General features: G+C 42.6%; 1 protein-coding gene across 1 annotated transcript in view; it reads left to right on the plus strand.

Annotated features, from left to right (window-relative positions):
- The first annotated feature begins 11,177 nt into the window (after positions 1-11,177).
- Positions 11,178-15,236, plus strand: part of jag1b (jagged canonical Notch ligand 1b) — a 38,294-nt gene continuing 34,235 nt past the window's right edge. Inside the window, exons 1-2 of the mRNA XM_080448575.1 lie at positions 11,178-11,549; positions 12,117-12,437. Of these exons, the coding sequence (XP_080304701.1) occupies positions 11,493-11,549; positions 12,117-12,437 (378 nt within the window). The 5' untranslated portion in view covers positions 11,178-11,492. The remainder of the gene's footprint in view (positions 11,550-12,116; positions 12,438-15,236) is intronic.

The following is a 15,236-nucleotide window of genomic DNA, read 5'->3' on the forward strand; positions in this document are numbered from 1 at the left end:
GTTCAAAAGGGCGAGGCTTGGCCTCCCATTTAAATCTGATTGGGTGTTTTGCATGGTAAACCACCTGCTCCTTGACTGTGCCGCCGCCGTATATACACTTCCTGTTCCACCCAAGGGCCCAGCTTGAGATTTTTACATTGACTCCAATACGGAAGAGACAGTTCAAATGAGTGGCCTGTAGTTTCGCCGTTTTACCCCTGCTGGTGTCAGAAAGAATTTGTCTTAACGCAAGCGGATGGGTTTTTGACAAACTTTAGACTAGATTTTCTTACCTTAATACACATCGTCATAAATACTATATGCTTCCAGTCACTAGTTTAAAGTCTCCTTTCAATCATCATGATATGCGTTTTGGTAAACTATGGTCCCATTTATTTAAAAACTGACGATAAAGTAGGTTATGCTCTAGGAGGGGCGGGATGATTTGATTGACAAGCTACACAACCAATAGCATTCATTCCCCGCTCTTGATTGACAAGCTACCCAACCAATAATGGTCTGGTGGCATTCTGCAGGACATGACGCGATATAACGCGATATTGAAAGATGGCGGATTTGCTTCATTTTCGGTCTGTAGAAAGCAGAGGAGTGGCTTTGTCCATCTCTTTTATACAGTCTATGGTTCCACCGTGCTTCCCTGGCATTTGATAACGAGCGAGAGAGGTTGCACAGAAGCAAACACTGGTTAGATAACATGCAGAGATAATCCAGAAGCATTCAGATCCATAATCCAGGGAATTGTGTGTGAACGGATAAATGTGTTTTCTATGACATCCATGCATGCAAACGTCTAAACACTATTTGTCATCGTCATGTTCCATGGAAAATATTGCCGCTACTGACAGTTTTATGACCACTCGACTCGACACAGCATTTTGAGGTTCATGGCCAAGAAAAGAAGGAGGGTAGTAAAACGGAGGAGTAAGCATCTCTCAGTAGCAAAAAATCGGCATGGTATAAACACTCAAACGGCACGTTTCACATGGGTTCTGAGGGGCTTCGACCTTCTGTTGGGTCTCACAGGACCACTCGACCATGTGAGAAGGACCAGCCTCAGCTATTTAAGAAGCTGAGGAGCCTAAAAGGTCACTGCGTAGGACGACACTGCAAATATGCTGCTCTAAGAGCAGCTTTTCTTAGATTTCCATCTATTTTTCATTTGCAAAGTGTCTGGGATTGTGTAATTTCAGGGGAGGTTCTTCCATAAGTCCTTAGGGGGTTTAACTCCTCCTGTACCTTATCTGCTTACACAATTTTTTCCTTTTTTTTCTTCTGATTTTAGCTTTCTTGTGCCAATAAATAAAACTCAACTAGCAGCCATGTCACTCCACAATGAAGACTTAATATTCTTGCTACATAGCAACGGTTTTGCTCCACATTCAGATAAAACGTAAGTGTCTAACAGTCCCACTAACAGCCCCAAAAATAGTCTGTGCTGCTAAATACCCAAATTGAAATTGGCTGAAGGGAAGTGCAAGAGGAAAAGTCACCAAAATAGGTAGGGTTCATCCTAGAATCTATACCCAATCTTGTGTGAAAAGTTGATATTTTGGCCTGAGGGTGGCACTTGTCTGGAGGATATCTCATGGGGTCACTCAAATAGTTAGGGTTAATCTTCCAGGGAATAGGAATGCCTGGCCCCTCAGCAAGTTTCATAACATTGCATCAATCTGCCCATTATAATTTATGATAGTGGAGGTTTTGGCCTAATGGCGGCGCTAGAGGAAAGACCTGGGTCATAAAAATCATTAGGGTTCATCCTCTGGGGAGCATGAAGGGGCACAGTAAATTCCTTGGCAATCCAGCCAGCAGCGGTGGAAAAAGTACTCCAATGTTTTACTTAGGTGAAAGTATCAATACTGCAATGTAGAAGTACTCTGTTACAAGCAAAAGTCCGGAATTCAAAATGTACTTGAGTAAAAGTACAAAAGTATTGGTATCAAAATGTACTTAAAGAGTACCAAAAGTAAAAGTACAAAAAGTAAAAGTACTAAAATGTTTGAAAATAGCCGATCTACAAGCTCACAACGCGTCGCATCTTGTAGATCTACTATTTTCAAATAGCCATCTTTAAAATAGGGCTACAGTGGTTAATGTATGTTTTATAATGTAATAATTTATATCTGAAAAGTAACTAAAGTTTTCAAATAATTGTAGTGGAGTAAAAGTACAATATTTGCCTCTGAGATGTAGTGGAGTAGAAGTAAAAGTATAGACAATTGGAAATACTCCAGGAAAGTAAAAGTACCTTGAGTAAATGTACTTAGTTACTTTACAACACTGCCAGCCAGTAGTTTTTGAGGTTGTTTGGGGCCAAAGTGGTGGACACATGACGGATGGACTGACTGACATGTGACATCGTCCTCCAATAGAGAGCCGCTGCTGACAGATTTGTGTAGGCGAAATAACACAAACTTTAGCTTCTATAAACATCCTCAAAAACCCATCATTCTATTAATTTAGGCAATTATGTTCCAGGGCTCACACCTCACTCAGCTAAAGGGTTTCGAATGAAGGAGCGATTCTTTATGGCTCTATACATCATAAGTGAGTTTGTTGTTGCTGTCAGAGCTGTATTAAAGCCAGAGCGTACTTCATATATCCCATCTGAATAAACACATTTTTCATGGACCTGGCAGCACGTTGTGGTCAATGCACTCACCCACATGCACGCACGCACACACACGCACACACACACACACACACGCAGAACGTGATGTATGTAATGCACAGTAAAAAAAAATTGTTAATTTATTCATCTGTAACTCAATCTCAATCTGTAAAAGTGTCTAAATGTAAACAAATGGTTCCATTTAGTTACATTACATGTGGTGTGTACACTCACAGTTACAGATGGATAAATTAACACAGGATTTTACTGTGTACATTCACCAAACAAGCCTTTAACCAAACACTTACTTAAACTTATGTTCGATGGCAAAGATGCTGCCACAGCATTTTATGCAGCATAATATAGAAAAATATGTGATAAAAGACTATGGAGACTGAGCCAACACATGCAGCCATACTAGTCTTCCTTATTATTATGCCATTACACTAGTATATGGTGATTTACGTCAAATCTTAACTGAGCAGCACGACCACAATGACAGGGAAAAGTAGGCTCATTAGTTTAACATTAACAGGTAGTTGACATGCTTCAATGAAGTAGAGAGCCTTCCAATATTCTAGCTTGGCATTACACCAGGGAGGGAGAGTTGCTTCCAGCTATTTGCATGTTCTAGTATATGCACGCTCCACTGGCCATGTCTACAGTTCCCTTACCTCCACTTGCACATGGTTCTATAGGCCTATACTTTTGCCCTGGAGAGTCAAGTATTTGTTTTAAACTCAAATTCTGTATATTTATTCACTCGATGTTGATGTTGGGTCTCGTCGATAGGATATAATAGGATATCCTTTTATAGGATATAAAGAAATTAGTGTTGTTAAAGATCGACTTGCTTGGAGAAATCACGTTTGAATAAAGATAAAGAACAAATGTAGTGACAACCATCTTTCAGCATTCTTTAAAATAAACCAATTAGCTTAAGTCCTGTTGGTCCTATACAGTATGTTCTGACTTCCTAACAAGTCATGATCGTGCTTTAACATCACATTACCGGGCCCACATCCATTTGCCTAAAAACAACACTGTGGCTTTCAGACTGCAAAACTTACGAAAACATTATAAATTCAGGCCGCCCGCTGCCTAATACATTCCTCGAAGATTGAGAAGATTGAACATGAAAACATACATCGGGCTCAGCAATTGCCTGTTCTACCTCAAGACGCTGTCCTGGTGTGTGATCATACGTTCTGTATGTGTCTGGGAGAGCCGATGGATTTTGTTTACTTTAGGAAAGCTGAAATGCCGTGGTTGCCTTTATTAAAACTGACAAGCCCATTTGGAAACAATCATCAAATGTGTCATGGAAAAACCGCTACGTCATGCCGCTAGCGACTTAAAGACTTTGCCAGTATCAATATTTTCACTCGACGCTGGCAGTGGCTGTCATTTTGACTAGCCCTACATGTTGAAGTTTCTCTCTAACATGCTGCACACAGATCATTCTGCTTAGATGCACAGATTACAAGATTGTGTGTGTCTAAGAAAAGTCTCCCTCTCTTCTAAGAAAAGTCCCTCTCTTTCTCGTGCGCACACACGCACACACACACACACACACACACACACACACACACACACACACACACACACACACACACACACACACACACACACACACACACACACACACACACACACACACACACACACACACACACACACACACACACACGTGTAACACGATGAGGGAAGGGTATTATCAGTGTCACCTCCTCCAGGAAATACAGGTAATTATCCTCGCTTACCCCGCTCAAGGGCCAATATCCTGTTAAAAGGAGGATACTGTTCTGACTCGTTGATCCTATGGGGCGGCCCGTGGACTTTCCTAATTCTATTGGACCAAGTCTCATGGTGGTGAGATGATGTGCACAGGACCTAATCGTCGTGCCTCGGCTGTTTTCACCCACCCCAACCAGTTGCATTGTCACATAGATCAAGCAAGTAAGTGGCGAGCACATTCCTGCTTCGCATTCCAACTCATTCTGGAGCTGTCCACTCCACTGCAGAGACAAATCTAATCAAATGCATATTTACCCTTCACAGTAAAGCAACTGTGCTATCGCTATCGCAACCTCCACACATGCGCACGCCCACACGCACACAGTGTGTGTGTGTGTGTGTGTGTGTGTGTGTGTGTGTGTGTGTGTGTGTGTGTGTGTGTGTGTGTGGGTGTGTGTGTGTGTGTGTGTGTGCGTGTGCGAGCGAGCGTGCGTGCGTAATCACATGATCAGGGTCAGTTCAGGAGTATGAGGGTTGTGTATTGTTAGCCAGGTGGAAATGGTGGTGAGCCCTAAAGCAGAGATAATCTGATTTGTTTCACTGACGACAGCCCCTCCGCCCTCCCCCTTGCCGGATCAAACATTAGGTGTGAGGACAGGACACCCACAGGCAGGCAGATGATCCATTCACAGGTTCCCTCTGAAGGGGCTTTACTGGTTTAAGGCTTCCAGTTCCCACACACAGACACAAACATACATGCTGAAACATACACCCACACCCACACAACGCTGATCCAGGCTCCTCTGTTGACAGTGTCGATGTGGCCCATTCCTTGTACATATTTAAACTCATATGACACATTTCACATACGCAATATGGAGCCCTTATTATGGTCTTCATGGCTACAACAATATTTTTTCTGGCATATATAACATATGTAAGACATACATTATAAATTATAATAATTTGCCATTTTAAGTTAAGCTTGTAATGTAGGACTATGTTTTATAATTTTTATATAATAATTCTACCAGGTTTCTTATAACTTTCTGTATGGGAACAAAAGAGCAGACAGATGCTCTATAAATAAATGTTCTACCAAACCCCAAATAGCAGCTGGATTTCCTTCGTAGCAACTTCATCGAGCGTCTTACTTAATTTATACTTAGACATCAAAATAACCATCACCTCGCAGAGCTAGCCTTTGAATAAATGTTGAAAATAACAAAGCGACCGACCACCTTTACAGTGGAAAATAATATTTATCCCTGAGTGGATCGTTGATACCATCTGTAACACATTCTGTAAAAGCAGCTCTAATAAACATGCCGTGTAAACACTGTACAACTTTTAAATAGGCGAAGATTGAACTTCAGAGATCCACTCCCTATTGCTCACTCACTCAAAATCCCCAAACGGCGATGGGTTTACACACAGAAAGTGCTCTGTCCAGGATCAGCCATGCTAGAACACCCATCTTCTCTTACTTCACCAAACAGCACGTCTTTGACTCACATGCGGAGATACTTCGTAAAGTGTCTTCATGCTTTCACTCCCCTGCCCTCCCTGATGACTGTGTGGCGTAATGCAGAGTGCATCAATATGTTTACTGTCCACAAAAGGGCTTATTGTTGAAGCAACACTGGCATATCACTTCTACCCATAAGACACTGTTGGCTGACATAACTATCTTTTATTTCAAAAGGATGGCATAAATTATAGAGGGCATTGAGTGTAGCATAAACAAACAGGCAGCACTAAAGGCAAAAATTATCCTTCGTCATATGACAATGTTGCTTTGCTGAAAATAAATGACTTTCTACACACGTGACACACTGCATTTCCCATTTTTAGTACGACAAAGTACACATTTTTCAGGAGAGAGTAAGGCCTGCACACCAGAATTCAGTAAAAGTAGGGGGAGGGGAGTGCTCATTAAGCACATAATCCTCCACATTCTTGTTAGGGGTCCGAGTCTGCATTCAGGCAAGCTTCAATGCCGTGTGGTGTAATAGGAGGGGTTGCAAAAGGCTGAGGTAATTGGATTGGTATACGGCATTGAGTGTCAGACAACAAAAGATATCCATCTCTCTCGTGGCCGCTGAGCCCCTTTTGTTGCTGGATGGAATTTATTTGGTCATTCACTCTACTCTTCCAAGCTCAGCAAGGACAGAACAACAGGAGCTGGCCACCAGGACTGGCTTGTGCCGAAAATAGCCAATCTACAAGCTCGCAACGTGTCGCGGATGTGACGCGTTGTGAGCTTGTAGCTCTGCTATTTTTGGTGGGTGACACCATAGTGTACGACCGAGCACAAGTTAGGCATCATCCTGGTGTCTAGTATGCAGGCGAGCGGAGTCACTGCCTATGCAATGGCCTGTGTTTGGATGTGTGAATCACGGATCCCCCAAAGCCCAGGGGTCATTTGTGTGATCATTACCATAATCACATTAAGGCTGGAGGAGATTAGCACCCTGGCCTCAGAGGAGAAACACACAACTGTCTCTGCTCCATGACGACTACAGAGCATGCCCGGGTCGGGGCACACCATCACAGAGCATGCTCCGAAACACCACGCTGTTCAGATAGGCATAAAGCTAAATGACAGACATGGATGGAAAAGCAGGACTGAGGTTGACACAGGAGGACGCAGGAACATCCTAGGGCAGCGTAATTAATCCAGAGGTAAACGAGTTGGCAAAAGGGCCTTTCTGTGTGGAGTTTGCATGTTCTCCCCGTGTCCCCTAGGGTAGGTACCCTCACAAAAACATGCAGTAATCCTGGTCACTATACTGCCTCCCCCTGGCCAGCCGGGGCGCCTGATGGAGGGTAAAGGAACTGGTTGGAATAACGTGTTCCTTCCACGCGCTACGTCCAACCAGGGAAACTCTCCCCTGTCAGGTGACAAGAAGGTCAGTTGGCTCTCATGCATTGAAGGAGGCATGAGCTCGGCCCTGACCTCCCTAGGTTGGCAGAGGGAAGGTAGTGCCCAGGATTACATAGACAATTGGCACTGGGTGTAAAAAAATGGGGTTACAAAATCGTGGGATAAAAATTTAAGGGGAAAAGAAAAAGAGGTAAACGAGACCGGTTTTATGGTTTCATATTTATGTCATTGTGAAACTTCTCAATTAATTTAAACGTTTCGTTTGGTCAGCTGTTGCACCTTGTACTCACCCCATCAATACGCCCAGGTTAATAACCGGAACCTTGTACAGCCCATCTCCCCATTCATCAGGCTCACAGAGGCACAATAAAAACACAGAGGCCATTACGTACTATAAGATCAAAGATAAGGCACTGATAAGTACAATGTCTGTCTGTCTGTCTGTCTGTCTGTCTGTCTGTCTGTCTGTCTAGACTATCTATCTATCCTCCTATATCCTCCTATAATTTGACAAACCTCTGTAGTGGTGCGTGGTGTAGTGGTGAGGCCAAAAATTGATTCTGCCCGTTTCTCCTCAGTGGCTGGAGCAATCTGAATTTGCACACAGCCATTGACCATTACCATGTGCACCTAACAGTGAAGCCCGTTTTCCGATTACACGAAATCTCAGCTGTTTATTAGCGCTTTTGTGTTCACTGGCTCCCGGGTTGCCAGATCATGTGTGCAATTCCCCCCACGGATATGGTCTAGTCTAGTCTATGTAAACATCACATTATTTATTGCACATCAACAATAAACCACCTTGAACCTAAGTCAGACGTTTTCCCCATAGCAACGTATCAAGCTGTCAAACTTATCTGGCCTCTCTTCAGTCCATATGATAGGACTTTGGGCTCAGCTGCAAGGCATTCTTTCACAGTCTATTTTGATAGAGGTTAACTATCACCTTCCTCCCCCATCTTCATCATTACTTTCAACTCAAGCATCACCTCTGGGCAGGTCACAGGGGCATGGTCCCATCAGGTCTCTACAAGTTCTACTCTACAAGTTCAGAGACTTTGCTCAATTTTGGCTACATTATGAGGGCAAATGGTAGTGTCCCAAGGGTTAAAAGGTTCTCCCAATTAACCCTAATTAACCCAACAAGCAACATTTAAATAAGGTCTGTAACTTGAGACGTCTATGGGGTGGAATGACTGAGAAAAAGGTGAGGTGGACGGCAGACACAGGAAACACCATCATCTTGATTTGGTGGCCACAAGGCAAATACAATATGAATGTCTGGCACAAAACACAAAAACAAGTCATCAACATAGATAAATATTGACACCTTTAAGCCATGACATGATTTCAGTGCTCCATAAGACAAACCTTGACCTTCATGAAACAGGGTGATATTTTGAGCACGTAATATTTTGAGCAAACAAAACAAACAGGGTTAGGCATTTAAACTTAAAGGACAACTTTGTTTTTTTACAACCAAGGTTCATGTTTTAGCTTGTAATTAAAGTAAATAAAAGATGAGTGTTAACATTTTTTCATTTACTGCTTTCTATAGGTTTAGCCATTTTCACTATCTTTTTTACAGTGGGCGGGGGCATTCGGGCAGGTGGCTATAAATATGTCTTTTTTACACAATAACAAAGGTCCTGTAGTCTTTGATCATGGCCAGATGTGAGTTTTTGGGGGCTATAGAAGAGCTACTGTTTATTTACTTACTTGGCATTCTAATGTGTGAGGGGGCTGTGTTTTTTCAATGACTGTTTTCATTACTTAAATTATTAGAAGGACAATATCAGGCACCAGTACCAAGAACAGGTGTTTTTGATGAATTTATCATGGTTAAAATGGAGTTTGAAGTTACAATGGGTTTGTATAGGAAGGGGGCGAGTCTGATTAAATTAATATCAAATATCTAAATACTGAATCAAGCATCAGCAAACATCAACTCTCTTCAGTGAAAATAGCCAATATACAAGCTCACAAGTTATGAGCTTGTACTGGTAGGGATCTGCTATTTTCACGGAATGTTTGCCTATTCTCCCTGAATGATCACCTATTATGACATATCCAGACCAGGCACGCTATAGCAGCCAATCCAGAAGCTACTGTAGGCCTGGTCCGCTGAGACGTCTGACATCCACAGATAAGATAAGGAACCTCGCCAGGCTTCTCTAGAGTTGAAAACAATGAAGTGCGTAGACCTCTATCACTGCTGAGCTTTCTCACAATAATTGTGTTGAAACATCACACGTTTCTGCTTGTCAAATGGGAATGCATGCATCCGAGAAATGTGTGACACCCTCATAAACATCTATAAAAGATGATGATGAAACATTTTGCGGGTTACTGATTGATACGGCCTTTCCTGCAAGTGCAATGCAAGAGTTCCCAACCGTGTTTCCATGATTGTGACCGGAATGACCCGTGTAATTGCTCCACGCAAATCACTAACTACAGGGACAAATGGGTCCCCACTCCCCATCCTCTTGTTAGTGCATGCGTGCGTGCATGCGTGCGTGCCTGTGTGCGCGGTACCTTATCACAGTATCCACTTTATCCTGGAGGTAGGCCTACATCTGGGTGCAGATGCCGTCCTGCATTAGGGGGTAGAGAAGGTTATTGAGGCCATTAGATTATTTTTAGCAGTCAGTCATTCTACACTTTTCATTGAGTTCAGCATGTCATGCATATCCTGGCATTAGATATATATGACCATAAATACAAGGCTGATTATTAGTTGTAACTCGCAGTTTATGGTGGCATGCCATAAAACATAAATTTTATCTGACTATACAGGCAGATATAAAACCTGCAATGCACATGTGGGCAACTTTGAAGTTAGGTTGCTCATTCGGTATCTGATTGATTGAAATCTGACGTTTCACACACTGACACAATAACACCCATACAGCACACGCGTCAACTGCATGAATTACATTATTTGACTGAAATTTAGAAATCGTGATCTGGGAATTGCAAAAATTGTTGTTGTTTTTCCCCAAGACTCACATTACAAGGAGGGCGGGGGTAACAGCCTAACCTTAGCATTCCGTGCATTTATTGAAATTCCACTGAAAAATACCACTCAGCCACTGACCTTGATGCAATCTGATTCGGCGTTATGGTTGATTATAATGTCTGATAGTCATAATAAAGCATTCACATACAGTGGTGTAAAGTAACTAAGTACATTTACTCAAGTACTGTACTTAAGTACAATTTTTATGAGGTATTTTTTTTACTTTACTGGAGTATTTCCAGTTTTCAGTACTTTTACTTCTACTCCACTACATCTCAGAGGCAAATATTGTACTTTTACTCCACTACAATTATTTGAAAACTTTAGTTTCTAGTTACTTTGTAGATTTTGATTATTATTACAAAACATAGCCTACATTAACCACTTCAGCCCTCCTACATTTCGGCCATTTTCAAAAGATTTTTATCCATTTGAAAACTTGTGAAATGGGACAGTCCGCATAATGACAACTTTTTACTTTTGGTACTTTAAGTACATTTTGATGCCAATACTTTTGTCATGACTTACTTGACTTAAGCCCTTTGCTCCTCCAGGGTGCATAGGCCGTTGACAAATGTCCATTTCACTCGGTTTTTAGCGGTTCTTTCTAGGTCTCCCCAGTTGAGCCCACTTTTTGTACTTTTACTCAAGTACATTTTCAATTTCAACAGAGTATTTCTACATTGCAGTATTGATACTTTTACTTATTGAGTACTTTTTACACCACTGCTCAAAAAGAAGAGAGAGAGAGAGAGAGAGAGAGAGAGAGAGAGAGAGAGAGAGAAAAAAAAATAAAAACCATGGGCGGGATTGTCTTGTGCCTCGAGCTCATGAATAATGAACAGCACAGCCAACACAACCACGCCTTCGTGTTGAACTTGTGTAGCTGGTTCGACTTCGACCAAAGCAGTCAGTTGTGGAGGACTCGGGCTGCCGCATGGCTACTGTGTGTAGTAGACCTTTATCGTCGTGTAGATCGTGGAAGCTGTCGGATATATAAATACGAGAAGAACGATCTCGACTTTTTTTTGGGTGAAAGTTTGAGGGAATATACCATACTTTTTTTTTCTTTCTTTTTTCTCTATGAATTGGGACATCTCTATGCTCTGCCAGTGCCGATAGCTCTGATCGTGCATGTTTAAATCAGAGGAGTACATTTGTGCCGCAGTGTGTCGGCCAGACAACTAAATATCAAACTGATCAGGGGCAACGCAACACCACAGCAGTGCGGAGGCATGATTTTGAGACGGGGCTCAGTCGTTGCTGCCTTTTTGCTTTGCTTTCTCGCCAAGGTATGTTGCTGTTGGATTGCTTTACTGTTTTGAACAGGAATATACAAACTAGTAAAAGGATGCACCTTGCATGTCTTGCTGTCTAATAGCCTTTAAATGTGTATGGATGGCTCACATACAAAACACATCATCACATGCAAGCTGTGTGCTGTGTCGACAGTACACAGCCAGCTGCGGTGCATGTTAAAGCCGAATTTATAGTGTGTCGTACGGCGGTGTATGGTGCATACATTAAGCATTAAGCAAGTATAATGTATTCGGCTCATGGACACTGGAAACTTTTTACTAGGGTTGTCTTTATATATTGTAGAAAAAGACCCCCCGGGCCGTAACTTGCTCCTCCAAGGGAGCTATATAGCTCTCTTGGCGTTGCTTGTTACCTGCCCGGGGTCTGCCTGCCTGCCGAGGCTGGAGAGACCAGGGTTCGATTCTAGCTCGAAAACAACGTTTTCAAAACGTTACATTGGTGTCAGAAGTGGGATGCATACTTTAATGTCTGCATTATCGTCAATGTTTCCCCCCACCCACCTATTCAACTTACGGGTTTGTTTTGTTGTTTGTCAACAGGTGTCAGGATCGGGACAATTCGAGCTGCAGATCGTGTCCATGCACAATGTGAACGGGGAGCTGCTGAACGGCCTGTGCTGCGACGGCGGCAGGAACGCGGCGGATCGAACGTGCGCGCGGGACGAGTGCGATACGTTTTTCAGAGTTTGCCTGAAGGAATACCAGTCGCGGGTGTCCGCCGCGGGGCCGTGCAGCTTCGGCACGGGATCTACGCCGGTTCTCGGGGGGAATACGTTTTCTTTGATGAAGACGGGCACTTCTGCCGTTGCGAGGATGAATGAAAGATCCAGGATAGTTTTGCCGTTCAGTTTTGCCTGGCCGGTAAGTTTTTTTTTTTTTTTTTTGATGATGATGATGAGAGAAAAAAATAATAATCTTGCTGCTCATGTCGTTCAGTTTTGTCTGGCCCCGGTAAGTTTGATGAGTGAAAAAAAAAAAAGAAGAGAAAAAAAAATCTGCTGCTCAGCAACTTTTCCCTGACGTGCTTGTCAAAAACTTTGGGGAAAACACCGGGCTTGTTGTATAGGGCAATTCTCTGCAATTACTGGTCATCAGTCTCCCCCCCCCCCCCCCAAGGGAAAGACACAAACAATGAATGAATCTTTTTTGTTGTTGCTGTCAAAGCCTCTTGATAGACAGCCCTTCATGAAGTGTCCTTTGAGTAAAGAGAGTCCCATGGTCACCCTGATTACCTCAGGCCAATTAACCACATGCAGGTGTTTTTGTTTGTTTTTCTTCAGGTCTACTTTTTTTTTTTTTTAGTTCATTTTTCATTTTCCTTCCAATAGGCCATACTAATAATGATCTCAGAAAAGTAACGTTTTAACCACTTAAAATCCCATATGGTTGAGGCTATATAGTCCCTCAGGGCTCTGTACAAGTGTATTTTCTGTTTTCTGTTATTGTGGGGAAAGCTTTCGCTGAAAATAGCCGATCGACAAGCTCACAAAGCAAAAGCTTTCTCCACAACACGGAGGATGCTGGGGTTTAAGTGGTTAAAGTTACACAGAACAGAAGAAGAACGGCCACCATAAAAAAAAAAACAGCAGCTGAATTAATATTTTACCCCAGCAACGACATTTTAGGGTGGGAGTTGCACACTTTGTTTTACGCCCACTTCCCAGTGAAATAATCCTTCTATCCGGAGCCTTAATTCCTCATAATAGAGTAAATAAACGGAGCTGACAGGCCAATGGGAGGGATGTGGGTTTGTAAAGAGATGATTTGTCATGCTGGAACATATGTAGAGGTAATGAAAAAGTGGAAGTCACTACGGCACAGACAGAGTGGCCCCATAGCTCTCTGGCCCACAATGCTCTATACGTGACTGATGGCTGAAAACGCACAGTTCATTGGTATGCACGTGTCCAATTACATTTATGCTATTTTTATCACAACCTGAATGGAAGTTCTTGGCATTATTTCTCGAGTCTCGAGTGTATTTATTATCTTAAACCCCACGTGAAGAAGACAGAGTAGGCTATATGAGCAAGAAGAACATGAAACTTGAATTGTGATAACTGTCCATGTTGTCCTTTTTATGGTGTGTACTGTGTAGGCCTCTCTTTAGGCCAGTGTTTCTCTAAGTGGATTCCTGGGACTCTCTGTGTTCCTTTAGGGGGGGGTCTAAGTTGACCCTTACAAGTTTGTAACTCTGACAGTGTACAAATGGACCCGTTAGGTGCCATTTGTACACTGTCAGAGTTAAGGGGAGACCGTGACATTTTTAAGTTTGAGAACCATTTAGATAGGCTACCATTTTAGTGGCAGTCATGGCGGTATGCAATTTGATATGCTTCTTTTTTTTAATTATTTTATTGCCTCATCATTTTCAAAGCACAAAGGTTGCTATTTATGTCCATGTTATTGCAAAACCAAACCAATCAATACATTTTTCCAGTTAAAAATAATTCACCAAATTGTCAGAAAACTACTTAAAACTCAATCCATGTCCCATTTACAATTATAGGCTCCTCCTAGTCTGTCTCACATTGCTGGTCTAAGTTGTCAACAAATAGTGATACAGTACAGTGAAATGGCCCCATGTCCATCTGTGAGTCTGCTTGAACCTCACCAGTCATAGCCTTTTTTGTATTACAGCCCATTCAAACTAGCAAAAATGTTTATGGAGACCAGAGTACATCAGTCTTGCTGACTTTTACCACCACTAAATACTGGTATTTGTTATTCTTGTGTCATTTCTGTTAATAGAGTGGTTTGGAAATCTCATGTAAAGACAAAAGCATTTAAATATAACTGTACTGCAGAAAAGAGGAGGTCTAATCACGTTGGCAGAAGTTTAGAGGAAGAACAGAGGCTGTTGTTTAGAGTTCCCCCTTCCCTCACTTGTAGCGCTCTACTTCAGTGCACATCAACAATCGTCAGGTTAGTTATGATATCAGTCTTTGTACTTCGCATAAGTTGATTGGCTGTTGTGGACAGATGGCAGTGCGGGGAAATTGGGTTGTCGGGTGCTTCGAGTTCATGGAAGTTAAAAAAAAAAATTATTCCTCCATCCTCTCTCTCAAGAGCTGCCTGAAGTTGGCCTCATGTCCAGGCCCAGGGCTTTGTTTAAGTCACGCTCGGTTGGACCCGAGGCATTTCATCGCTTTAACCTTGCCACCCACAGTAACTGCTGCACTTAATGAGGCAAACCACATGTGCTTAGATCAGGTAGGGCGCGAGCTAGACATCAGCTGAATGTTTTCAGCCTGGACATGTTTAGTATCCGTGAATATTTGTTTTTAGAGCTCCGTATGGATTCACACAAACTTCCCGTTTTTGCAGCTAGCCCTTTTTACAGCTATGTTCAGGGATCCGTGCCTTTATTCCACAGAAAAGTGTGGGCCCAGCCACCCAGACTGAGGCAGGCCCTCACAGCTTATCAAGCAGGGACAATGGTGCGCCGACTGTGACTACAGTGAGGATTACAGAGCATAATGGAGGCAGTGCAGATATAATGCCAACACAGGGCAAGCAACAGGAAGCAGCAGTAGTAGACTCAGCAGTGGCGAGGTTGGCTCTCAGACAAACCCCAACCTTACTTCTCTATGGCCCCCTCAGCATGTTTGCTGATGACATCCCCTCCACCATGGAAGTAACAGTTATAGAATAGCAATG

This window comes from Gymnoscopelus braueri (assembly GCF_963280865.1).
Source record: "Gymnoscopelus braueri genome assembly, chromosome: 14".
In the NCBI taxonomy this organism is placed as follows: Eukaryota; Metazoa; Chordata; class Actinopteri; order Myctophiformes; family Myctophidae; genus Gymnoscopelus; species Gymnoscopelus braueri.